This window comes from Pleurodeles waltl, chromosome 3_1 (genome assembly GCF_031143425.1).
Source record: "Pleurodeles waltl isolate 20211129_DDA chromosome 3_1, aPleWal1.hap1.20221129, whole genome shotgun sequence".
Taxonomy (NCBI): domain Eukaryota; kingdom Metazoa; phylum Chordata; class Amphibia; order Caudata; family Salamandridae; genus Pleurodeles; species Pleurodeles waltl.
Genome location: NC_090440.1, coordinates 611,193,504 through 611,219,143, shown reverse-complemented (window position 1 = coordinate 611,219,143; position 25,640 = coordinate 611,193,504). Strand labels below are relative to the sequence as shown.

Genomic DNA, 25,640 nt, shown 5'->3' with positions numbered 1-25,640 from the left:
AAATGAAAGGTGAAAATCCTAAACTGTTGAGGTGGTCCATCTCCCTACAGGGAATGGACTTTATAGTGGAACACAGACCTGGGACTGCCCATGCCAATGCAGATGGCCTTTCCAGGTTCTTCCACTTAGAAAATGAAGACTCTCTTGGGAAAGGTTAGTCTCATCCTCTTTCGTTTGGGGGGGGGGTTGTGTAAGGAAATGCCTCCTTGGCATGGTTGCCCCCTGACTTTTTGCCTTTTGCTGATGCTATGTTTACAATTGGAAGTGTGCTGAGGCCTGCTAACCAGGCCCCAGCACCAGTGTTCTTTCCCTAACCTGTACTTTTGTATCCACAATTGGCAGACCCTGGCATCCAGATAAGTCCCTTGTAACTGGTACTTCTAGTACCAAGGGCCCTGATACCAAGGAAGGTCTCTAAGGGCTGCAGCATGTCTTATGCCACCCTGGAGACCTCTCACTCAGCACAGACACACTGCTTGCCAGCTTGTGTGTGCTAGTGAGGACAAAACGAGTAAGTCGACATGGCACTCCCCTCAGGGTGCCATGCCAGCCTCTCACTGCCTATGCAGTATAGGTAAGACACCCCTCTAGCAGGCCTTACAGCCCTAAGGCAGGGTGCACTATACCATAGGTGAGGGTACCAGTGCATGAGCATGGTACCCCTACAGTGTCTAAACAAAACCTTAGACATTGTAAGTGCAGGGTAGCCATAAGAGTATATGGTCTGGGAGTCTGTCAAACACGAACTCCACAGCACCATAATGGCTACACTGAAAACTGGGAAGTTTGGTATCAAACTTCTCAGCACAATAAATGCACACTGATGCCAGTGTACATTTTATTGTAAAATACACCCCAGAGGGCACCTTAGAGGTGCCCCCTGAAACCTATCCGACTATCTGTGTAGGCTGACTGGTTCCAGCAGCCTGCCACACTAGAGACATGTTGCTGGCCCCATGGGGAGAGTGCCTTTGTCACTCTGAGGCCAGTAACAAAGCCTGCACTGGGTGGAGATGCTAACACCTCCCCCAGGCAGGAGCTGTAACACCTGGCGGTGAGCCTCAAAGGCTCACCCCTTTGTCACAGCCCAGCAGGGCACTCCAGCTTAGTGGAGTTGCCCGCCCCCTCCGGCCCCGGCCCCCACTTTTGGCGGCAAGGCTGGAGGGAACAAAGAAAGCAACAAGGAGGAGTCACTGGCCAGTCAGGACAGCCCCTAAGGTGTCCTGAGCTGAGGTGACTCTGACTTTTAGAAATCCTCCATCTTGCAGATGGAGGATTCCCCCAATAGGGTTAGGATTGTGACCCCCTCCCCTTGGGAGGGGGCACAAAGAGGGTGTACCCACCCTCAGGGCTAGTAGCCATTGGCTACTAACCCCCCAGACCTAAACACGCCCTTAAATTTAGTATTTAAGGGCTACCCTGAACCCTAGAAAATTAGATTCCTGCAACTACAAGAAGAAGGACTGCCTAGCTGAAAACCCCTGCAGCGGAAGACCAGAAGACGACAACTGCCTTGGCTCCAGAAACTCACCGGCCTGTCTCCTGCCTTCCAAAGATCCTGCTCCAGCGACGCCTTCCAAAGGGACCAGCGACCTCGACATCCTCTGAGGACTGCCCCTGCTTCGAAAAGACAAGAAACTCCCGAGGACAGCGGACCTGCTCCAAGAAAAGCTGCAACTTTGTTTCCAGCAGCTTTAAAGAACCCTGCAAGCTCCCCGCAAGAAGCGTGAGACTTGCAACACTGCACCCGGCGACCCCGACTCGGCTGGTGGAGAACCGACACCTCAGGAGGGACCCCAGGACTACTCTGATACTGTGAGTACCAAAACCTGTCCCCCCTGAGCCCCCACAGCGCCGCCTGCAGAGGGAATCCCGAGGCTTCCCCTGACCGCGACTCTTTGAATCCTAAGTCCCGACACCTGGGAGAGACCCTGCACCCGCAGCCCCCAGGACCTGAAGGACCGGACTTTCACTGGAGAAGTGACCCCCAGGAGTCCCTCTCCCTTGACCAAGTGGAGGTTTCCCCGAGGAACCCCCCCCTTGCCTGCCTGCAGCGCTGAAGAGATCCCTAGATCTCCCATTGACTTCCATTACAAACCCGACGCTTGTTTCTACACTGCACCCGGCCGCCCCCGCGCTGCTGAGGGTGAAATTTCTGTGTGGGCTTGTGTCCCCCCCGGTGCCCTACAAAACCCCCCTGGTCTGCCCTCCGAAGACGCGGGTACTTACCTGCAAGCAGACCGGAACCGGGGCACCCCCTTCTCTCCATTCTAGCCTATGTGTTTTGGGCACCACTTTGAACTCTGCACCCGACCGGCCCTGAGCTGCTGGTGTGGTGACTTTGGGGCTGCTCTGAACCCCCAACGGTGGGCTACCTTGGACCAAGAACTAAGCCCTGTAAGTGTCTTACTTACCTGGTTAATCTAACAAATACTTACCTCCCCTAGGAACTGTGAAAATTGCACTAAGTGTCCACTTTTAAAACAGCTATTTGCGAATAACTTGAAAAGTATACATGCAATTTTGATGATTTGAAGTTCCTAAAGTACTTACCTGCAATACCTTTCGAATGAGATATTACATGTAGAATTTGAACCTGTGGTTCTTAAAATAAATTAAGAAAAGATATTTTTCTATATAAAAACCTATTGGCTGGATTTGTCTCTGAGTGTGTGTACCTCATTTATTGTCTATGTGTATGTACAACAAATGCTTAACACTACTCCTTGGATAAGCCTACTGCTCGACCACACTACCACAAAATAGAGCATTAGTATTATCTATTTTTACCACTATTTTACCTCTAAGGGGAACCCTTGGACTCTGTGCATGCTATTCCTTACTTTGAAATAGCACATACAGAGCCAACTTCCTACAGTACCTGTAGCTTGTCTCTGGTCACATGACTGGGCGTCGTTGACAGTTGAGCTTTGTGTATTCCTCCTAGGCAGGCACACAATAAGGAACTTAGATGTGCCTGGATGGGCCATCATTGGCAGGATGGGAGGGAGGTGCTGTGCATAGTCCCACTTACACCTGAATGGGCTGCGCCCTGCCTCGACACAAAGAGCCGCATACCCCTTTAGTTAGTCTGGAGCCACAGTAGAGAAGGCAGGATGTCTGGGGACTTCAAAGGGAAAGCCTTTAGAAGCTTCTCCCCCACTTCAAAAGCACAACTGGGTATAAATACTGGACCTCAGACACAAACTCTTCAGTACACTTATCGACCTGTGAATACTCTGCCAGGAAGAAGGACTGTTGTGCTGCTACAATGACTGCCACTCTGCTGTACAGTTGCTCTAAAGGGACTGCTGCCCTACTCTTTTCTTCGGCCTTTCCTTTTCCTCTTTCCTTTCATTTTCCCCTTCTTACTTGATTTCTTCTTCTTACTGTATTCTTACTTTCTGTCCCTTTCCCCTTCCTTACTAGCTCTTTCATGCTCTAAATATTTCTTCTTCTACACCTGTCTTTATAGATTAATTTATTTTTTCTCATTCTGTTTTCTTCTCCCTCTTGTTTTCTCCCTTACTTTTCCTTTCTTTTCCCATTTATTCTACTTTTCTCATTTTCCTCTTCTTTGTCTTTCTCACTTTCTTCTTTTCCTTTCTTTTTCTCTCCTTCCCTTGTCTTTCTCCAAAACGTTCTTCCTCCTTTCTTTCTCTCCTTTTTTCTCCAATTCCTTTCCCCTCTTTCTTGCTTTTTCTCTACTTCTTTCTTATCTGTCCTTAGAATACTAAGCCCTTATTTTAAAGTCCCCCAGGACTATTAGATCCGGGAAAGGCAGCAAGAGCATAAATAGTCAGGTCTGTTAGCCAATTAAGATACTCCAAACAGCTCAAGTTTTGTTTAGGATGTAATTTCATTTTTAACAGTAAGGTTGTGGAGTCTCCGAACTGTGTACCATGGAGGAGAGCTATTTGTACATAATTTTTATAGACCTACTCCTTATATCAGGTCTATCCTGACATAATTTTGTAGACGTGGGGAATCAAGTCTTCGAGTATGGGGTTACAGTTAGGTAATAGCCACGCCTGTATAATGAATGGCAATACCAGCCTTTCATTGGTGATATGAGCAGTAATGACTGCTCGGTTTCTCACAGCTGAACGAGTATTGCAAAAATGCTTTCAGCCGAATTCGAACTTTGCATTGTGGTTTAATTTGGGGTGGTAGGGCGGGTGTTAAGGGAAGAAAAATCTTTCTCTATCAGGCTAACTACTGTGTTTAGCAGGTAAAGTACGGTTGGAGGAGATGATGCTTAAGATGTTAAACTTGCTTTTGGCACCTAGACATGCTCCGGTAGTGCACCATTAATAGTGGTCGTGGCCACAACAGTTACGTGAAGCGCGTCGAGTTGCAAACACAGGGGGTGCAGAAATAAAAATAAAGTGGATCTCAGTTGCTTCTACCTTGCTGGAAGGTTTCCCTATCTGAGATTGTACACTATGAAATAAATTCTAAACTATGTGTAAGCAAAAATATTAACTAACTAGTGTTTGTGATACCAGTAGGTCCGGCATTAGTATGCAGCATACATCCTGGGTTCACACAGGAACATTGCTCACCTTGGACTCACTAAGGCACTCCCCTCACTTTGAACTCACACAGGCACAGCACTCACTCTGCACATTACATGCCCTGCACTCACTGCTCGACCTACTCACTTGGCTACTTCACCTTACCCTGCTCTCACACTGTTCAGCCTACAGATACTTGGCCACCCCCTCACCCTGCACTCACATTGCTCAATTGTTAGAATTTGGGTCTCTAGTTGGCAGAGGTATGCACCCTGCCTAAGTAGGGACCACAGTCAGTCAGGGCAAGTCAGATACATAAGCTAAATTAACCTCTGCTCACCCTCTGGTAGCTTGGCACAGAGCAGGCAGGCTTAATGTAGAAGTCCATGTGTAAAATATTTGTGCAACACTTATTTACAGCAACACAGTGAAAGACACCATAAAAAAGACACAGGCTTACAAAAATAGGTACTCTTTATCTGAATTAAATCAGACCAAAATAACAACAATCCAATTGATTTCCTAAGAGTTATGATGGATAGTTGAGTCACAACAATAAAGATTAGTGCTTGCAATGGGGGTCTCTTTTAGAGCCTTTACGGTAAAGTTCCTTAGCCCATGAGGATAAAGAGGCAGCTAATCAGCCTTGTGGGAATCGGAATGAAATCTGAGGCAAAAGTCCCACATGCAGCCCTCAGGGATGGACAGTCATCAGGAAATTAGCTGTGATGATCACATGACCTCCTGGGGACAAGCAGCGATCCAAGAGAGTATCCTTTGACAAGATCCTCGCATTTGGGGTAACGAAAGCAGTGAGGTGCCTTGATTCGTAACTTAACGCTACCTAGTGGCAAGCAGAACTGCAGTAAACTCCACAAAAAAGATGACTTCCAAAAAGACTTGAAGAATTAGCTTTAATGTAAGCTAAATATCACCAAGATCTTCACAGTGGCACACGACTGATAAACTGATCTAGCCTATGAACACCAACACTCCAGGTAAGGACATTGTCAATTGCATTTTACCAAAGTTAAAGGAAGAAGACCCTAACCCATTTTTCCCACACAAAATAAAAACAGAAAAAAATTAGGAATATACATACAACTAATTACATCCTAAACTGGCTGCTATAAATCACTCAGTCAAATGAACTTGCAACAATATGTTAAAGACAAAAGTATAAAAAAACGGTTGCACAGACAAAAATCAGTTTAACATAAAATCCTTGAGATAATCTGGTTTCTTCTGATCTTTACACTGTCCATTACGTTCCCTCGGCTATCTACATTTCCCATCATCTTTAGAAGATAACTCTTTTAGAATATTTTTGGAATGTTTGGAATATGTTCCTTTCCTTGGCGTGCTAGCCTTGATATGCCCCATGTTTCTCCAGATTCCAAAACATTTACATACACAGGACCGAAATTAACAAATTTCTCTTACTTCATCAACCCAGCTCTTTTGACATAAGCACTCTCACCCACGCTCCAATTCTTATCTAACACCATGCTTAAGATCATACCAATTTTTACACTTCATTTGTTTTTTCTTTATCTTGTCGACACCAGACACATCACTCACATTACTCTATTGGTTTCACTTTTCAACTCTGCTGGTTTGAGCTAAGAACAAGCACTGTGTCCTTTCAAATAACGGAAAGGGGAAATACCAGTGATAAGATTAAGAGTGTGCCAATGAGTCCAAAATTTCTCTCTAAGGAATCCTCTCAACAAGCCCTTTCACTCCACTGCAGATCGGACACATTCTTTCAGCAACCAGTTCATAAATTCCACCAAACCAGTTGTCTGAGAATCCTGAGGAGATGTCTTGAAATTGGATAGGTCATTATATGTTTTTGATGTTTAGATAAATGACAGCTATTTCATGGCCAAGGCTCAAGTATGTTGATATGCTGGGCACCTCTGAATTATTTGCATACCCTGAACATATTATTGGTATGACCAAACTAGTAGTCAAGCGCAAGCTTACTGATTTTTCAAAGACTGAGTGACGGGCTAAACAGAGCTTGAAACCCTCAGTGTAAACATATTTGTTGCTATTCCATCTGGTACTAATAAACCATATTTACTTTTTGTTTGCAGCAAACAGTATAAGTTTTATTTGACGCAATTGAGATTGAAGACTTTACATTTTTTATTCGTCTTCCCATCTATTGGTACCTAGTTTGGAAATTTCCCAGTTTGCCCTTCTGATAATGCTACAAAGTAGTTTGTACCTTATGCTATTCTGCACATTGTATTAATCTGCACAGCAATGATTTATTATTCCTTTACATAAAGTTGTTAATGTTAGAAGCTATAAATATGCTATGTGTCTTATTTAGCAACTACTCTCAGAAAGCATCTGCAATACTGTCAGTTTTTTTCATGTAGCACTGAAAATTAGAACTATGGCAGTGATAATATGCACATCTGTACATGACAAATCAAGATCCTTTAACTGCAATTAAATCATTTTGAAAAATTATTAACAGTCTGTGGCTCTAAGTGTGGACGATGGGTTTATCTATTGTGCTTTTATGGCTTACACAAAGCTGAACAAAGATTTATTGAATTGGATTAGATAGGTCATTCAAAAACTCATCTCATGCAAGAAAAATTGAATGCCATTGCCCGTGCCCATTATCTTAGGCACACTTCAGATTCAATCTCATCTCTCAGGCAACTCCATGATAGTATTGGAAGTCGCTTCACTCGGACAACAGGCACTAATCCATTTTGAAGCATAATCTACCAGAACCAAAAGATACCGTTCCGGAGGAGATACCATCTCAAAGGGTCCCATTATATCCAGTCTTAGCTTTGTCCATGGCTCCACAGGCACCTCTACAGTAGAGAAAGGAACGTTCCTAATCACCTTTGGCTTATCACTACTGGCACATTGAATGCAATCTTGCACTATTTTCTCCACTTGTTTATCCATCCTCGAGCACCAAATATTATTCTCTTACTCTAGCTCTGGTGAAATTCCTACCTACAAATCCCTCATGGTCAGATTCACAATCTTGTTTCTCAAGCCCCTCGGCGGTACCAACAGTTCAACTCTACACAATTGTCCCTTGCCAAAGCACTGTTCATTACAAACATTCAAAAATCTACTCTGAGTTTCAGAGAAGTTGACCAGTCCTTACACCAACATGCAATCACAAAATTCCTTAACTGCAAACAAAAAGTATCCCTCTCCGATTCAGTACTCAACTTTGGCTCACTCAAAGCAGATTGCTTAAGCCAGTTAATGGATTACTTCTTTTCCTCAAACAGTTATGCTTCCTCCACAGGCAAACGTGATAAGCAATCAGCGGCAGTATTTCTTACACCGGGTATGTGCTCAATCTGAAATGTGTACTCCTCCAAATCTTTCAATCCACCTCTTAATCTGTGACATGACCCTTTCTGATCCCCAAGCAAGTGAATTATTTAACAAAAGGTTTGTGGTTGGTTCCTCAGACAAAAGGAAGAGCACACAATAAATATCTGAAATGGTTAATCATCCATGGCCATGCGATGCTCCCCAGCACCACGTAGGGAACAGGAAGCAAATGCCACCACCTTTTCTTACCATCAACTTGCTGAGCTAATACTGCCCCTAAAGCTTTTACATTGCCATCAGTGGTCCAAATAGCTTCTAAACTAACACTTCTCTTTTTCTGAGTGAGGCCCGACTCCCGCGCCCTACACAGCACTTTCTTCAAAACCTCATTGTGAGTTCCTTTTTCAAACCCATATACTAAAATGTAATCCTGAAAGAACATCAATTTCTTGAATCCAGACAGTAGTTGGTCATGATCCTCTGAAAACAGGCAGCAGCACACACTAAGCCAAAAGGCATACGCAAAAATCAGAATGAACCACAGGGAATACCAAAAGAGGTTAATGCTTGTAAGTCCTCATGGAGCATCACCTGATGACAGGCTGCACAAAGATCTGTTACGCTAACAACGCTGGCATTAGAAAGTTAAGTCGAGACTTCTGAGATGTTCGATAAGGGTTGGTAGGCAACCCAAATGTTTTGGTTGAGATTGTGAAGATCCACCCACATTCTAATCTTGGTCCCAGCATCCTTGACCACCAGAATGACTGATGCCAGATATTCAAAGGCTTCAATTTCCTCAATAATGCCAATTTCCAACAACTTGTCTAACTCTCTGTGTAAAGGCATCATCAGAAGATGGGTAACTTTTCTAACTTTGTATACCTCCGGCCTGGCATTATCTTTCAAAATAACATGGGGCAAGACACATCTACATCTTTCCCCAAAACATTACCAAATTCAGAGATAATATCTCAATGCTCACTTATATTATTTACAAAGAGAACTTGATCTGGCAATTAGGATTCAAGCTGATGCCTGGGTCCCTCTGATGTCTCTATCCCAATGAATTGTCTCCCTTTTGGCTACATAAATTGTGCCTACCATCACTCTACCTTTGAACGAAATTTTCATCATAGAGAACCCATTCACATCCTTTTTGATTTCCTCAATAACTTCCTGGATTTATATAAGGTGGTGACAATACAAAGTTGTCATTGACATAGATCTTTCCCCCATTCTTGTTGCCAATAAGTGTGATAGACAACCCCGAATCAGCCAGCACTGTTGCTTTTTTCCCCTCCAACTTCCGCTACATAACTAGGCATGCAAACTCACCCTCCATCAAACACACTGCTCACTTTATTTTACTATGTCACACTGCTTGACTTGTAATCTCATCTCCTCCTTTCCTCAATGTTTTGTACTTTAAACCCTTTAAATACCCTTACAAAATGACCATGCTTTCCACATTTTCTACAATTAGCATTGCATGCAAAACAGTTTGGACTATTTGCCATATGTTCTGGACCTCGATACCTATATCATTTGCTTCTTTGTCCCTTTGCCGCACTTGAATGTTCTGCGCCAGTTTTTTGCATCATCAGTTTCTTTATTTTCAACTTTTTCATATTTCCTTTGTGTTCAATTACTCTTAACTACACTTTCCCCACTTCTTCTCCTCATTTCCTTGACCCATTTAGAAGTGTGCTCCACACTTTCTACAATACCAATAGCTTCTATGAGTGAAAGATTATTCTGCAGTAATTACTATTGGTCCCTTGTGCAGCGAACAAGTAGGACCTAATTAGTGAATCAGTTAAATCACCAAAATCACACGTGCCTGCCAAGCTTTTCAAACACGCAATACACATTTTCCACCTTCTCGCCTTTGTGGGTTGTCTAAGGGTGAATAATTTGTGTCTTTCTAATACTATAGTTATATGTGGGCCTAAGTGTTTTTCCAAACATCTCTAGGTTCCCCTTTTCCAGTTCTTATCAAGAATTCTTCAAGACCCTCATAAATGCTGCGTCATTCTACTCCTAAATTATGGAACAAAACTCATTCTTTTTTGGTTGCTGAAAATTTCTCGCCACCAACTGCTAAGAAGTGAGACTTAAGCAATTTCCTCTGTTTCTACCAGAGTAACTAAGGGTTGCCAGTTTCTGAAAAGAAATGTGAAGGCTGTGGCATACTGATAGCTACCAGGTCCAATTAAAACACAACATTTGAATAAGGCAATAACCTATAATATCAAACTGAAATAATGAGTTAAAATAACACAGGCAAATTTAACATGATTGTCAAATTCATGGTTGGAGGATTTATGTTGGAGCTGTTCATGCACTATAATGTTGATCTGTGTAATACAGTAAAACAATTGCAAGGTGCTGCAGTCATTACAGTCAATGGTTATATCAATATAAGTTATTTTTGATAAAGTCCTGTTCAGGTAAAGACATATTGTTTTTGTTTCCCCACCCAGGAGATTCTTACTGACATGTGCAGCTCCTGTAGTTATTTATGTCACTTCATGAGTTAGTTCCGAAAACTTCTACGTATTTTTATAATGCTGCTTGTATTACACCACTAGATAGCAGTATAACAATAAAATATAAACTGCACAGAATAGTTACATTTTACTTTCTTTTGTCAGGAAAACAATAATCAAAAACGGGTGTTGAGGTGCAGATATGGTTTCTGTGTAACTGTTTTTCTTTAATGCGTGCACTTGAATTGCCACATAAACGTGGTTACGCACTCAAAGTTGGCACAACAAATGCAGCTGGCTCCAGCATGTGCATGGTTAATCCTCTTCTGTCAGTCCAAATTACAGTAAACTAAATAAAAAGCAGAATCTCCATTGGGCAGGCCCATGCTACTAATTACTCCCTCGTCCCACGCTCCTCATATTCTTTGTCAGCAAGACTACATGTTAATTTGGGCAAAACCAGCTTATGAGTGGTGTGCGCAGCTCATCTCTCCTTGAGATTCACTTGTCTCCAATATTTTTGTTGGAACCGCCACAAAAATGATTTCTTCCACAAAGAGGGCTTGGAGAATGACCTTCAATGTAAGCTTAACACCATCAAGGTCTTCACAGAGATAGCTGACCAGATCAAACGATCCAGCCTTTGAAAACCAACACTCTAGGTATGAATATCACTGACATTCCACCTGAGTTCACGAAACATGACCATAACAAGAACACATGTATTTTGAAAAAATAGATGCCCCACCCAAAGATGCTAAGAGTTCAATCACAATCAACCCACAGGGCTTTGTTTAGACTCCTAAGGTCTGTGTGCATTCTAAGTTCATTGCTCTTTTTATGAACTACTACAATGGGTGACAAACAGAGTAGAATCCGTGGCCTCAATCACCTAATCTTTGCTCAAATTCTTAAGTAGTAAACTCAGTTCTGCCACGACAGTCAGTGCGATGCAATTTGATTTATGCTTTACAGGTATGCTTCCTTCTTTTATTTTTTATAACTTGTTCAAACGTGCTCACCCTATCCAGCTCTTTTAAAATGTGTTTGGACCACTTTACTATTGACTCCACATCGGTAACAACATTCTCGGCATTACCAACACAAAGGATTTGAGGAAGAGAACTAGGTCTCAAAACAATACCGAGGCAACCCACTTCCCCCTTCCGTCTCTACCTTGAGTCCTTCTTGACAACATTGGGCCTGGTAGATCAACAACCCCAACTCAGTTCACACCAGCTTGTCAAATGTGCTACGAAAGTAAGTGTCAAGTCTCTCTCACATCTTCAGGATAAAGAGGCTTTATCAAAACAAAGCCATGCCTGGCTGGTTTTGTTATCATATGGCAATCTAACCCCACAACTCTATCTGGGAGCAGCAGTTAATCCATGGATTAAAGCAGCCTTCATGAAATACCGAATGAGCTGCCTTCCAACATATGTCCACCACCCTCAGGTGGACACAAGTCAATATGACGGACACCTGTAGACTATGTGGGCTGGCTCCGGAAACGCTGATCCATCAGATATGCCTGTGCAAAAGCACCACAGCAGAACCTAATAGGCTCCTACAACCTGTCTGGCTTCAAAGGGGGCTGCGTAGGTGCAGGCTGGCGATACTGGCAGGCTTTAAAGAGGACAACGTGCAGCTCAGCTGCAGACTGGCTAAATTCTTGGACAAATTAGGGCGCCTTCTTCAAGAGACTGAAAAAGCAAGACAAGCGCGCACAACCAGCCTGCAAGCAACTTTGTAGTACTCTGTAATTCAGCTGAATATCTTTAACTTAAACCGATTTTATTATTGTATTTTACGATTCTTTGATTTCTTTTTCTTTCTTCTTGTTTTTTCTCTTCTCTCTGTGTAATGGTTTTAATTGACCGAACATGCTGATAAATCTCAGTCCTTGATTATCCTTATTTTGCTAAAAAAAGGTTTGTTGAGGGAGAAAGCGGGAGGGAGGGAGAAAGAGAGAGAGAAAGGGGGAGAGAAAGAGAGTGTGTGTGTTTGTGTGTGTGCTTGTGTGTGATGTAAAGTGCTTCAACACCCTCTGCTGGTGAGAAGTGCTATGAAACAAATGAAATACATGTGGGAGGGGCTATGGAGAGATAAAAGGCACTGTTAGAAGCAATGAGAGAATCATTGAAGACACCAATAAGGCTTGCCGCATACTGGTTCTCGGTCCGGTCATCATTTACTATGTTTAAAAACTAATACAATTGAATATATAATGAAAATGTATTGCAGAATACACTTTTTGCTACTTTTTCAAATTTTATTGGGGGGAGAGGAGGAGAACCCACCTCCCCCACCAAACCTGGTTGTACTTGTCAGGCTCACTCGCTGTCTACCCTTTGAGGGATGGTCTGACTAACTTTGCCAGGGCTGCTTTGGGCTTCCAGTCCAGCCCGAGAAGGAAAATGGTGCTGCTAACAGTCTGATGCGAACGTTTGGAGACTGTTGAAGCATGATGCCCCACAGCTGTCCTTGCAGCTTGTCTGAATTCATGTACATGCGAATATCCCTCTGTGCCAGAAGTGCCAAAAATGAAGCAGAGGAATCCCAGGAACTGGCTTGCACAGTATACGTGGTGGTGTTCAATGCTGATGTCCTCGTCACCAGTGAAATGAACATGCTGCACTTGATGGAGTTGAGGGAACGTAATTTAAGGTAAGTCTTACATAGAAATGGGGACAGCTGCAACAACGAGCTCCTCCTTGGACCCAGTTCCAGCTGCTCTCTCCCAGTCCCACTCTAGACAGTGTGACCTCATCAGTTCTGAAGGGCTCTGATCTAGAATCCTTTAAAAGTGTTAAGTGAGGACATAGCACATTGGTTTCCTGTCTTTCTCTTCCTCCTTTCACCCTGTTTTCTGCCTTCCTCTCTCATTCTGGGCCAAAATGTGATGATGAAAAGTAAGTCCCAGACAGTCGACACAATTAAGCACCGATAGACTCGAATTAAGCTCTGTGTATCCAGCCCTGGAGAACCACATTGAGATTAACAACAGAGGCCACAAGTCTGTACCTAGTGCTAAGATGCCAAGCCATTGTACAAGCTATGTTACAGAATAGCCTGTTACCTAAGGAAAAGGTGTTCACACGAAATGCTCCTTCACCTCTTGGCCTCTCTGTGAGAATTCAGCCACTACATATGTGACATTTGCACTATGTTTGTAATGAAACAGATTACTTCTATGGCCCCGCTATTTCGCCCATCCCAAAGTGAAAATGTAGGCAAAACAGAGGCAATGTGGAACGCCTCTTGTTAGGGAACGTTCACCACAAGGTGAAGTGACACAGTCATCAACCCAGTGGCAACTCGCGGGAGGGAAAAGGGGCAGCGAGTGATGGCAGGAGGAGGGAGCAAAATAAATAAATATATATGCTAATCTTTAAAAAAGAAAAAAATTAAACGTACCTTACGCACAGTACCGGTCAGATCTGCTCCGCGACGCTTCTCTCCTGCAGGCACAGGCTCCTAGCCTGCTCTCCGTCCAATCCTAATGCTGCTTTCATGCTAGACAGGGAGCTCAGAGGTAGAGTGAAAGTCTCTGGCTGCTGTCTCCAATCCGGCAACGACAGCTGGCCAAAAATACATGTACACTAAGGTTGAGTGAATGCTAGTCACAGCCCCATGGCCCCGCCCCTTTTACTATAAAACGATAATAAACATATTATTATATTATCGTTTTATAGTAACAGTTTTGGTGCTGCTGGCAGGTGGAGGGTGGGGGGGGGAGGGGTGGAACACTCCTCTGCCATAGTGGAGGAGCCACCGCTGCACAGACCACTTTGTCCTCTCTCCAAGCAGCCTCTAGCCAACAACCTATGGTCACTCACCCCTTCCCCCGTCCACTCGCACATTGAAGAGACGCAGGACAGGAACCCCTAGGAAGGAGGACATGCTAGAAGCCTCATTCAAGCTGCTACAGAACGATGCACAACAGACAATGAGGGCAGTGTTACATGCCTGAGTATCTGCATCGGCCCTCCTTGGCACACAGATGTAAGACATCTCCTGGGGGTGAGTGAGCAGAGTAGTCGTTAACTGCTGCTGGCATCAGACACCAATCACTATCCTTTCCACGCTCAAACCGGACAGCCCTCCCTTCAGGGATGACCCCTCCGCACAGTTTCCCAGACGTGTAGCATAAGCGAGGGTGGGCGGGTGGGGGGATGTTACACTTAAATGTATTTTGTGATAAATAGTTGGGTGCAGGTGTTATCAGTCGTCTATGGTGAGGTGTCTGTCAGATTTTTCCAGGAATTTTTACACACAAATAAAAATACACGACTCTTTCCACTGCCTCTTAAGCCCCTTTTGTGTGCCTTACTTGTCATATAGTGTACTTTAACATCCTGTGCCAGCATGATTGTTGGGAAATCTAAAGCGCACACCCCCTAATCATGCGGACCAAGCTAAGCCCTTGACGATTCCAGCATGATGAGTAAGGGGGCAGAGTACCAGGAGGTGCCCAGACTCGCCTGAATCCCATTAATGCAGCATGTGCTGTGGAACCAGGCCAAGGAGGGGATGAGGGATCATCTACAAACCATTTAAGCGTGCTCTCTACCACTTAACCAGTGGAAGAGGGTGACGGACTACCTTACTAGCCTAGGGACCCTTATCTGTCCACTAGGGTTGTGTAGGCCCCCCCACCCCTGGAGGTATAAAAACGTTGTCATCCTCCTGCTGCAGTGGCCTCAATCCGCTTCTACTAATACTCCCCCAGACCCTCCTCCAAACTGGTTCAGGAGCTATGCAGAAGGAACTCCTGACCCCTTGGAGAGGGTGCACGACACCCCCGCCACTCCCGGAGGGAACTCTTCTCCATATAAAGGCGTCCTAGTCCACTGTAAGAGAAGCATTTAGAGACAGCTTACAGAAATGGCCAAAGCCAGCTCTCTTTTCCAGCTATCTGAACCCTAACCCCCTGGAAGCACCACACGCTCACTTCCAAGCTATCTCCTATTCAAGCACAAAGAGGGACTAGCACACTAGAACCAGCTGCACTAAGAGGATCAGCTTTCCCTTGCTGCTTATTGTACAATTGCAACTATCCTATTTTCCTTGTATTTGGTCACTGGAGGTTCCTGGCTCTACTGAAAACATAATCCTGATGTTAGAACGAGCAAATGGGTTAGTTTTATTAATGGCTTGATAGGACGCCAGACTTTATGGGGCCAACCTAAAAAAGAGCCTTCAGGTGTACTTTGGCTCCACCCAAATGTTGGTGACCACATTTACACAATTTGATTTGGCAGAAATTGTTTGCTTCATCTGAAAATGTGCTTGTATTACAATTATGTTTGATCATCATGGGTGCTCCTTCAGCTAACATGGCCACCATGTGCAAACGCAATGGTGTGGCAGCTTCTGCTGCAGCCCTGCTGGCTGCAGAAGTTGTGTCACCCAACATGTCTGCAGCACTCAAACATGGGGACGTGGCCGTGTAAGATGCCTTTGCCTAAAGCTGTACCTGATTTTATTATTCATCATGTTGCAACACAGTGGGGTAAAGCTTTACATAGCTGGTGCTGTTTCTAGTCTCCTCATTATGGAATGGAAAAAATGTCACCTGGGTTGACCTCGCATGCACAGAAACCCTGAAATCAGAGCAAGCATTACACATGCATGCTCAGTCGCCGCCAGCTCGCTTGGTGTGCCTGGCATGCACGGCTGCCATTACAGGCAGGGATCTGCTGGGCATCTTGCACCAGGGCCCACATGTTTCTATCATACATTGGATTTCCCATCCTCCATATGCACAGGAAGTGACAACACTCCTCTCCCCTTCCAGGACCTACTTAATGGCTGCCACAGTGTACACACCTGTGGACTGAAACCAGTGCCAGAAACCCTGGTACTCCTCCCTCCTACTGCTCTACTGCTACCATGCTGCAACCCTCTGCGCCCTTAATCCCGGTCGCACCACACAACAGCTAGGGAGCATTCTGCTGTGCTTGATGCAAGTTTTTATGCACTTACCCACATCCTACACTCGCTGCACTGACAGCACCTAACACCCCACTTTCTCCCAATCACACAGTCCTGCAACCACCACACAATACTCCACACTCACATTCATGTTCACTCACCAAACATGCCACAGAGGTCTGGGTCCTGCTACACAACTGATTATGACCTACATTTCCTCATGGAAACCTGGATAAACCCTTCATTGGTGACTGACATAGCCACACTCTTGGGCTACAAGATTGCCGTGCAAGACTTCGTAAGCCTAGAGGTGATTTGTAATCATCCACAAGATCACCACCAGTTGCACCACATTCACATACACGTCAACCTCCAACATGAAGTACCTTTCGTTCAAGCTCCATGTCGAATCCAACTTCACCATAAGTGGCAATCTCATCTACAGACCACCGGGACCAAACACCAACTTCAGTGACATCATCACAAACTTTGTTGCATTATTCGTCCTGGATGCTAGTAATCACATCCTACTCAAGGAGACCAGAACTTCTCCCCAGAAGACTACGCTGACGAACTCAGGAGCACTCACTGAAGACTCAACACCAGTTTCATGGACAGATCACGCCCTTGTCAAGTTCGGCATTCCCATCCCAGTCCAATGCACAGTCACCACTACCAGATCAGTCCACCAAAACTGGAACAGCATCACTGACAAGAGCTGGAACACTACTCTCAACACCCACAGGCCCGAACACAGCAAAAGCCTTCCTAATGCATCGAGTACTTCAATTATTGGATCACCACTGTGCTGACTACATGGGCCCCCTCAAACACAGTACAACAAAATCCACACACAAGGCCAGTTTGTATACACAGGAAGTAAGACTGATGAAACACCACTGCAAAGAACTGGAGTGCAAATGCAGAATGAGCAAGTACAATGCAGACAGGAGCACATTCAAATCTGCCCGGAGATGCTACCACTAAATATTTGGATCAACAAACATGCCGCTTTGGACCACATCAATGCCAGCACCAACACTAGGAAAGAAATCTTACTTGTTGTGAAAGATTTCAACTCACTATTGGCTGCCTACAGTTCCATCACTCCCTTGCAGGACCTCTGCAACAAGCAGTCTCAATTCTTCTTTAACAAAATCACTGCCATTTACAGCAAGTCTTAGAGAAAATCATCAACAGACACCTCACCGAAACGCTCATTGACCAGCAACTCCTTAACACCTCTCAGTCTCCTTTCAGGCCCAACCAAAGCACAGAAACTACACCCATCACCACCATGGATGACACCTGCATTACTCTGGACAGAGGAGACATGGCAGCCCTCATCCTCCTGGAACTCTCTGCAGCATTTGACACCCCATCCTCATCCAACGCCTACACAATATCAGAATCCAAGGACATGAACTCCAATGGATCTACTCCCTTCTGACTGGAAGGACCCAGTCAGTCAGCGTGGCACTGTATACCGTGGACACACACAACCTTATCTGCAGAGTTCCACAAGGATCCTTCCTGGGCTTGACCCTCTTCAACACATACATGAGCCCTCTAGCTAGCATCATCCATCCACTCTCAAAACATCGTCCTCCCCTACATCAATGACACACAATTCATTCTCTCCCTCACGGACAAGGCGCTCAGTACCCGGATCAAAGTCTGTGCCTGCATGAATGAAATCGCCCAGTGGATGAAGAACAATTGGCTGAAAGTGTGATCTTCACCTGGTGCCTACAGTTAGGGCCAACACTCACCCACACCAAGTACTTCTGGATCATCTTCGACCGCAAACGCAACAAGACCCACTCAAGTCAATGCGTTCACCACCTCATGCTTCCATACCCTTAAGATGTTGAGGAAGATTTTCAAATGGCTCCCAATCAGCACCCTGCAAACAGTCATGCATGCCCTGGTCACAAGCACCGTCTATTCGAGGATCAACAAAAACTCACCAGAAGGATGCAGACCATTCAGAACTTGGTGGGAGAATCATTCTCGGCCTTCTACACAGCACTCACAACACACCTAAAGGAGCACTACTGGCTCCCCATACACTAACAAGCACAATTCAAGCTCCTCATCTAAACTTTTAAGGGACTACATAACACTGGCCCAACGTACATCAACAATTGCATCTGCTTTCACAAACCTTCCACACATCTCTGCTCGCCCAGGCTCTTACTTACCTACACACAAGGGAAACCAGATACGCCGGTCAAGCCTTCTCCTATATTGCTCCTGAAGGGTGGAACCACCTACTGCTATACATAAGAGCCGCCTCCTCACTAGTTGAGTTTTGCAAAAAGAATTAGACCTATCTTTTCCAGTAGTTCTACTAGGCCGTAGATGTGCCTAGACTCACACCTGCTCAGCACCAGGATCCCCTTCTGGGTAATAATGCCCGCTACAAATCTGCAAACCTTAACACCCTGTAATGTATCACTTCTCCGCCTGAACAGGGTGAAAGGTGACTTGCACCAGGGCTCGACTCGCACCCTCATGAAACTGACTGGGATGCTGGACATCTTCCACCAACCCGGGCCTGCAAACTGTACCAGGCCACTTCCTCTCAGGCCTAAGCAGGGGCCTATGCGCTTCATGTGGTAAAGTGGGTTGCTGATTGTTTCAGCATAGGTTATTTTAGTGGCCGGTGATACAGCAAGGGAAAGCTACAGAGTGCAGAGGCTCTGGGGAGGAAGGGGGAGAATTATGGAGTTGGGGTACCTCCAGGGGACTGATGCAAAGAAAAACAAAAAACGGGATTACTGAATTTAGGCAGTGTGTATGGTGGACACGTTCCAGGAGTGCCTAAGTAGCCCATCATTAATGGGGTATGGCTATTGTATTGATGCGAGATGCATCGAGTTGCAAACATGAGGGGGCAGAAATAAAAACAAAACCCAGCCATTCTTACCTTCTTGGGAGATTCCCCTTTCCAAGAAGGCATAGTAACTTTTCGAAAGTAAAAAATAAAAATTACCTATTTGTAAGTTCTAAGAAGGTGATGGTTACCAGTGGAGCCAGACACTTCCAGGGGCCCTAAAAAGCACGGGGCTTGGGTCGTATAACTACCCCTCGGACCTTGACGCTCCCCACCACCACCTCCCAATAATGGCCCAGACTGCCAAGCTAAAGAGTGCAAATAAATCACCATTGCGGTACAGGAGTCGACTCTACTTATGAGGGTTTCTTCTAATACTCTCCTTGCAAATGTCCACTGAAAACTTGTTTCTACCCACATAAGCAGGTTTTGGGACATAGGACCAGACTGCATAATGCAGTCTGAGGCACAGGGACAAGTATTGAGTGGTGGCTTGGGCACGTGAACAGTGTCAGCTGGACAGGGCACAGGGAGAGAGGGCATAAGGAGGGATGTGACGTGAAGAGTTTGGTGCACAAGTATGATGTGAGGATTTGATCATACCACAGAAGGCAACAGTCTCTTGTGCACGCAACCAGTCTTGTTTCCTAGGCACGGAAGCCCCTGCGCTTAAATTACTCAGCCAGTCTGTACTACAGGGAAAGTGTACTATTAATGGTATTAAGCTGTGGGGTCTCTGGGCCTCCATAACCTCGATACACTTTACTAGAGCCTGTCTGCACAATTGTATCTGTACTCAGGTTTTACTCTGGTATCATTTTGGATGTAAACCACAGCACTTCAAGTATATGTGATAGGGAGAGTCTAATTCTAAGTGACACTTCTCCGTTTCCACCCCTTTCCTACCTTCACAGTCACGAAATATGTCCAACGTGTGTAGACTTGAGCTGTGTCTTCATGTGTGCGCACTCACTCAGCACTCATGTCATTCATTCCCTCAGACATGTTCGCTCTGGGCTTCACCCGCGTGCTTGTACTAGTGGTGCTGAAAATAAGCCTTAGAGAACCACGTAGTGTGATATCATAAAAAACTTTATTATGTTTCATACATTTTATAGATACATTGTCTGATTAGATTAATAACTATGACATCCCTCTCTCATTCAGCGAATAACAGAACAGGCAAGAAACAGCAGGGATCATTGCGTGTACTTTAACAGGAAAGTGTTTCCCCCAAAAGTTCCACAGCGCCTCACAAGGAAAAAAGGGTTCTGTTCCCGTCAAAAAGCTGCTAAATACTTTTGTAACTTCAGTGGTCGAAAGTACCTATACCATGCCCCTGCTGACAGTAGAGGCATTGAAGTGTGCTCTGAGAGCGTGTGGTGTGGCAAGGGTAAGACCCTGTCGCCAGAGGGATATATCCTTCAAAGCACTGGGCACACAGCCGTTCTTAGAGGTAACAAGCAGTAACAAGCAGCTAACACACACAGAACACCCTACATTGACAATATACGGACATTCGGGTATCTGGATAAGAACTGGGGGACGTCTTAGTCATCCAAGAGGCACGAACTTGCTTTTGGTTGCAGAACTCCTCGTGATGGAGCAGCACACGCAAAGGATACATCAACTGGAATAGTTCACATTAACATACAAGATTGCACGGTGCAGATGCTCGACACATTATTACATATTGTCCCAAACACTGAATTGCACATAGGGAAGCTGCAGCTTACTTCTAAACACATTGCACAGCTGTGGCATACACAGTTTAACACATGCCTGTGGTGAAAAGAATTGACTGTGACTAGTGAAGAACACAGGGACTTCCATGCTCGCCGGTGCACTCCATTACTGGCCAAGAGTGGTCCTTGTGAAGCACCTTTAACTCGCTGCCGCCCCCAAACGTTGTTTTACAGCAGCCCAATGAGGACCTTATTGACAAAGTCGAGAGTTAAAAATATAACACGGATGTATTGCTGGTGCGGCCGTCAGGCTAAAGGGGAGCAGAGGGCGAGTCACTGTGGAGATGGCGAGATGGGCAGTAAGGCACATGACTTGAGCACTTCAAAGGCTGGAGACCACCGTCTGTGGTACGTGGACAGTGCCCCTCCGTGCAAGACAGGGGGCACGCAACACACCCACGCCGGAGGCTATGCATGCACACACAAAACTCACTCTTCTGCAGGAAGACAGACTTGTCTACATACACCACCGAACAAACTAATGCGTGCAAACACCAACCAAAAACACACACCTACCAAGCATTCACACCCTCTTCTTGGGGTGTAGATGCAAGGGCCCTGGACAGATATTGCCAATGGTCATTTCCCAATACTGATTTCAAAACATTAAAAAAGAGACCGGGTATCCGTTTACATTACTTTTAGTGACGCACAAATACAGTCTGTGAAGAAGATAGTGTTAGAGAAAGTGATGGTTACGTGAAATAAACACTAGCTAGTTACACGACCCTATGACATTTGGAAATTACAATAGGACATTAATGATGGAAGCTATTGCACCAAGATACGCAAGTTTTTTTTGCTCAAATAATGTTCTGTAAAGAACATGAATCTATTTCTTACATCTTATAAAATAAAGATTTTAGACAAACTGCGACTGTATACAAGACTGAGGTAAATGAGAAGCTGCCAAGGAATTACTGCAGCAAACGCACCTGCTCGCTGATGAACCAGTGTTTCCAGTTACCACATAATAAATATAGAATCCCTCATGTGAATCGCACACTGAAAGACATACTGTAGAGAATAAATGTACACATGTAAATGTCAGTGCTGAAGAAAGTGCAGCAATAAGCCTCATCTCTGTAGCAATCTGAAGCAACACATGCACGGGAGGTCAGTGTGCTGTCAATGAGTTCTCACAGATGAGTAAGGGCGGATTAACTGAGGCTGGACCGGACAGCTGGTGTTCCCACAGTAAGAACAATTTCTGTGTGTCCTTTCAAAAGAAGCATTCACTTTTACAACCCAGGAAAGAAGAATATAACATGTCAAGGCCTGCACAGGTGTGTGAGCAGGGCAACTGCCGGGGCCTGAAGGATGATCATCAAGTGCCACCCGGGCAGTCAGTACCAAGAGCGCTGGTGCCAACTGCCCCGCTGCAGCACGGTGACAACGGGCACTGGTAGAGGCTGCAGAAGGGCTGCCAGGACAGCAAATTAATTGGTATCAACAGCCCAGGGCTGACATGGTGAGTAGGGAAATAAGCCCAGGGCTTGGATGGTGAAGACTGGGCATTGCGCCCAATGCCACGCTGCAGCGGCACATTTACCACGGGCCCTGGCACAGACTGCAGAGAGACTGCATGGTGAAAAGTAGCATTGTGTCAACTTCTTAGACACTGTACACGGACCAAGGTATTGATACTGAAAACCCAGGGGGAGGGGGTGGAAATCGTGGGGTGGCTGGGGGGGGAAGGGGCAGCAGAGGTTGGGTTATTGCGACCAGTAACAATGGTAACGACTGCCTTGGGGCTTCAATGATCAAGAACACTGGAGGTCAAACAACTGAAGGGAGCAGAGTGGGAAAAAAGCGGTAAATAATGGAATGAAAAGGACTAAAAAAGGATGGGCACAAAGCGGGGAAACAGTACTAAAACAAATTAGAGTATGCAGAAGAAATGCAGGGAATAAATACAAGAATAAAGGAAGAAAGAAGGTAGTATAGAGCACAAGGGGAGTCAGGTGACAGCAGTAAGGTAAGCGTACAAGGAAGAAGGGTAAAAGGGAAGATGAGAAACAGATATACAGGAAGAAGCTAAGGCTATCATGCGGAAGACTGAAAATTATGTGTAAATATATTGCACGAAACATTAAATGACAGAACATGGATTGGTTTATTTTAATACTGCAGCATTCCTACTTCGTTATCGTAATGTCATGAAAATGTTTCTCTGAACATCCCCACACTCAAGAGGTACTTCACAGGACTGTTGCTCCAGAGCAGCCGTGGATCAAGGATTTCAAACATGCTGTCCCAGCTATTCAGATTCACACCAGAGAACACCAAGTGCCACAAGAGAAATTCCTGCATCGGTGCTTCCGTGCGACACTCAGAGGCCAACACAGGCATCAATGGTCCATCTTCCCAACTTGGTGGGGCCAACGTCCTGCGGTAAGACCAGAACCAGACCAGCCTAAGCCTCCTCCAGTGACTCATGCCAAGTCATTCTTCTTCTTGCAGGCCACCTTGAAGTGCTTGGATCTGAAGGAGATGGAACCACAGAGCGCAGTGTTCATGGACCGCCGGCAGCCACATTGTCCCATTCATGGTGCAGCAATATTCTGCGGTGGAAGCGCAGACCTCGGCAAGAGAGATCCTGCCATCAACAGTCACAAATCTACACGGCCACAGGCCCAGCTAGGCCACCAAACAGATCATTTCTTCTCCACATTGATTTCCGGCACTGAAGCAGATGCCCGGTTTCGCCAAAGTGACTAACAGGAGAGCAGCACCATCGGTAAAAGGTTCTGTCTTGTGAAAAACGGTACCCACTCAATTTTGCGGTAAAAAAAAAAGTAGTAAAAACAAGATAATAAAACATATTGTATTAAAAACTGGTTTATTTCATATAATTAAAACGTACATCAAGTCCTTCATGTGCTGGTCTTTTTTATCTCCAGGTGCTCTGTTTTGAAGAGAGTACTGCAAAACATACAATAAAGATTAACTAGGCGGCTCCTTTGCATAACAGTTCCAAAATTCACAAGACAGAGAAGGTGTCAAAAGCATACATTTAAACTATAAAACAAAAATCAAAAATAAGGAAGCTGCACTTTCATTTTTAACAGGAGAAGAGAAGTGAAAGTACGAAGAGGTAGCGAGCGTGAGAACTGGCCAGGAGGAGCTGGGAGAATAGACTGGCCAGAGACAAGAAGGGGGGCGAGCGCAGGCGAGTTTACAGTTGAAATGTACCTTGGCCTGCCCATGTCACCCTTGCGCGCCAGGAAGTCACCAGTTTGCTCTTCAAGCCAGCTCATCCTTGAATTGACATGCCAGTTCCAATACAACAGGAAGCGCAAGCAAGTGACAGAAGGTTTGCTGGAAATCCCTCCTCCAGGGACAAGGCAGAGCTGACATCACGTGGATATCAGACGAACACAAGCAAGGGGTCCCACACCAAAGCAGCATTTTCCAGAGGCATGCAGGGCTTGTAAATGTGTGAATAAAGTGAATATTTGAATTCTACTACGCCAAATAACCTACTCAACGTTACCCTATTTCCACGTGCAACTCTTGAAACTTGAGGATCTCTGTTTGCCAATGTGACATACAGATTTCTGCTAGTAACACTTTACGCTGAAATAATGCTCTCAAAAGTAAGCTGTGTCTTGCGGTGACACAAACCGTTTAGAATAAGGTGGCTGGTGCTATGAGCACAAAACCGTCGCACAGAAGCCACTTCTCTGCGGTAAGAGAGTGGAACATTCAGCTGTGGGTTGAAGTGTCCAGATCTTTCATGAACAGCCTGCTGTGTATTTTAGCATGTGGTTTTCATCACAAATACCGCCTGCCAAACTAAAGAAAAACGCTATCCACAAATCCAGGTTACCTTGGTAAAGTCACTTTCAGGAGGAGTCACACGTTTGTGTGGTGAGAAAATTGTGGCAACATAAAATAGGATCTATTGTGTATTAATAATCCTACATTAAACGTGCACCATAATTGTGAGTAGTTTACAAATCTTTCAAGCAGGCGGACTGATGACCGCCTTTGTCTTATAAGCATGAGGGAGCCATAGAGTAAATAAATCTCAATTTACTCCGCCAATACCTTTGGAAGTGAGCATAAATTCCTATGTTCGACCCAGACTATCCTTGGTCTTGTGAATGTTGCTGGTTGTAGTCCACCGACATCTTCATCCTACCAGCTGCCCTGGTGTCCGTCTCTGTGTAAATTTAGGCCACAAGGGTTTTGCAATTCCTTACAAATCCCAGCACTTGCTCTTGTTTGCAAAGTAGTCATCAACTGGCTCTACGGACATACAGCTGAAGGTGTGTAAATATAACTATGTATCACTCTCTCGATATATAGATTTGTCCTTTTATACACATACTGTTTACAATATATACATCGTAACAGCCACCTGTTTTCGATCTCCATTAGATTCATGTGGCAAATTCTTGATACTGGAGGTAAAACTCCATGGTAGAGCAGTGTGTATCTGGTTAAACAGAAAAACAGTTGTGCTCTCCACCAAGGTTCTGCATTTTTCCAAAAGGATGAGCACCAACCACATCAGTGATTGAGTCCCATCAGCGGAAAAACGCTACCAAATCAAGATTGCACTCGAGCTACATCAAAATTTCTGAGCCTCCGAATCTTTCCTGAGCAACAGTAAAGCTTGGTTATCTTGCACTTACTTCAGCTTAAGCCTCATCAGTGCGGAGCTGGTGAAGGAAACGCATCCTTCGCGTAAACCTTCCAATTTCATACGGTTAGACTGCCTCTGCTTATGAAAGAAAAGCATTTGGCTTGCTTTGGACTTGCAGGGAATATT

The 25,640-nt window shown here is 44.9% G+C and overlaps 1 protein-coding gene across 7 annotated transcripts in view; it reads right to left on the bottom strand.

Annotated features, from left to right (window-relative positions):
* Positions 1–20,191: 20,191 nt before the first annotated feature.
* Positions 20,192–25,640, bottom strand: part of RASSF7 (Ras association domain family member 7) — a 215,913-nt gene continuing 210,464 nt past the window's right edge. For all 7 annotated transcript variants that reach the window (XM_069223074.1, XM_069223072.1, XM_069223070.1 and 4 more), the window contains one exon: positions 20,192–23,785. In XM_069223074.1, the coding sequence (XP_069079175.1) occupies positions 23,754–23,785 (32 nt within the window). In that variant the 3' untranslated portion in view covers positions 20,192–23,753. The remainder of the gene's footprint in view (positions 23,786–25,640) is intronic.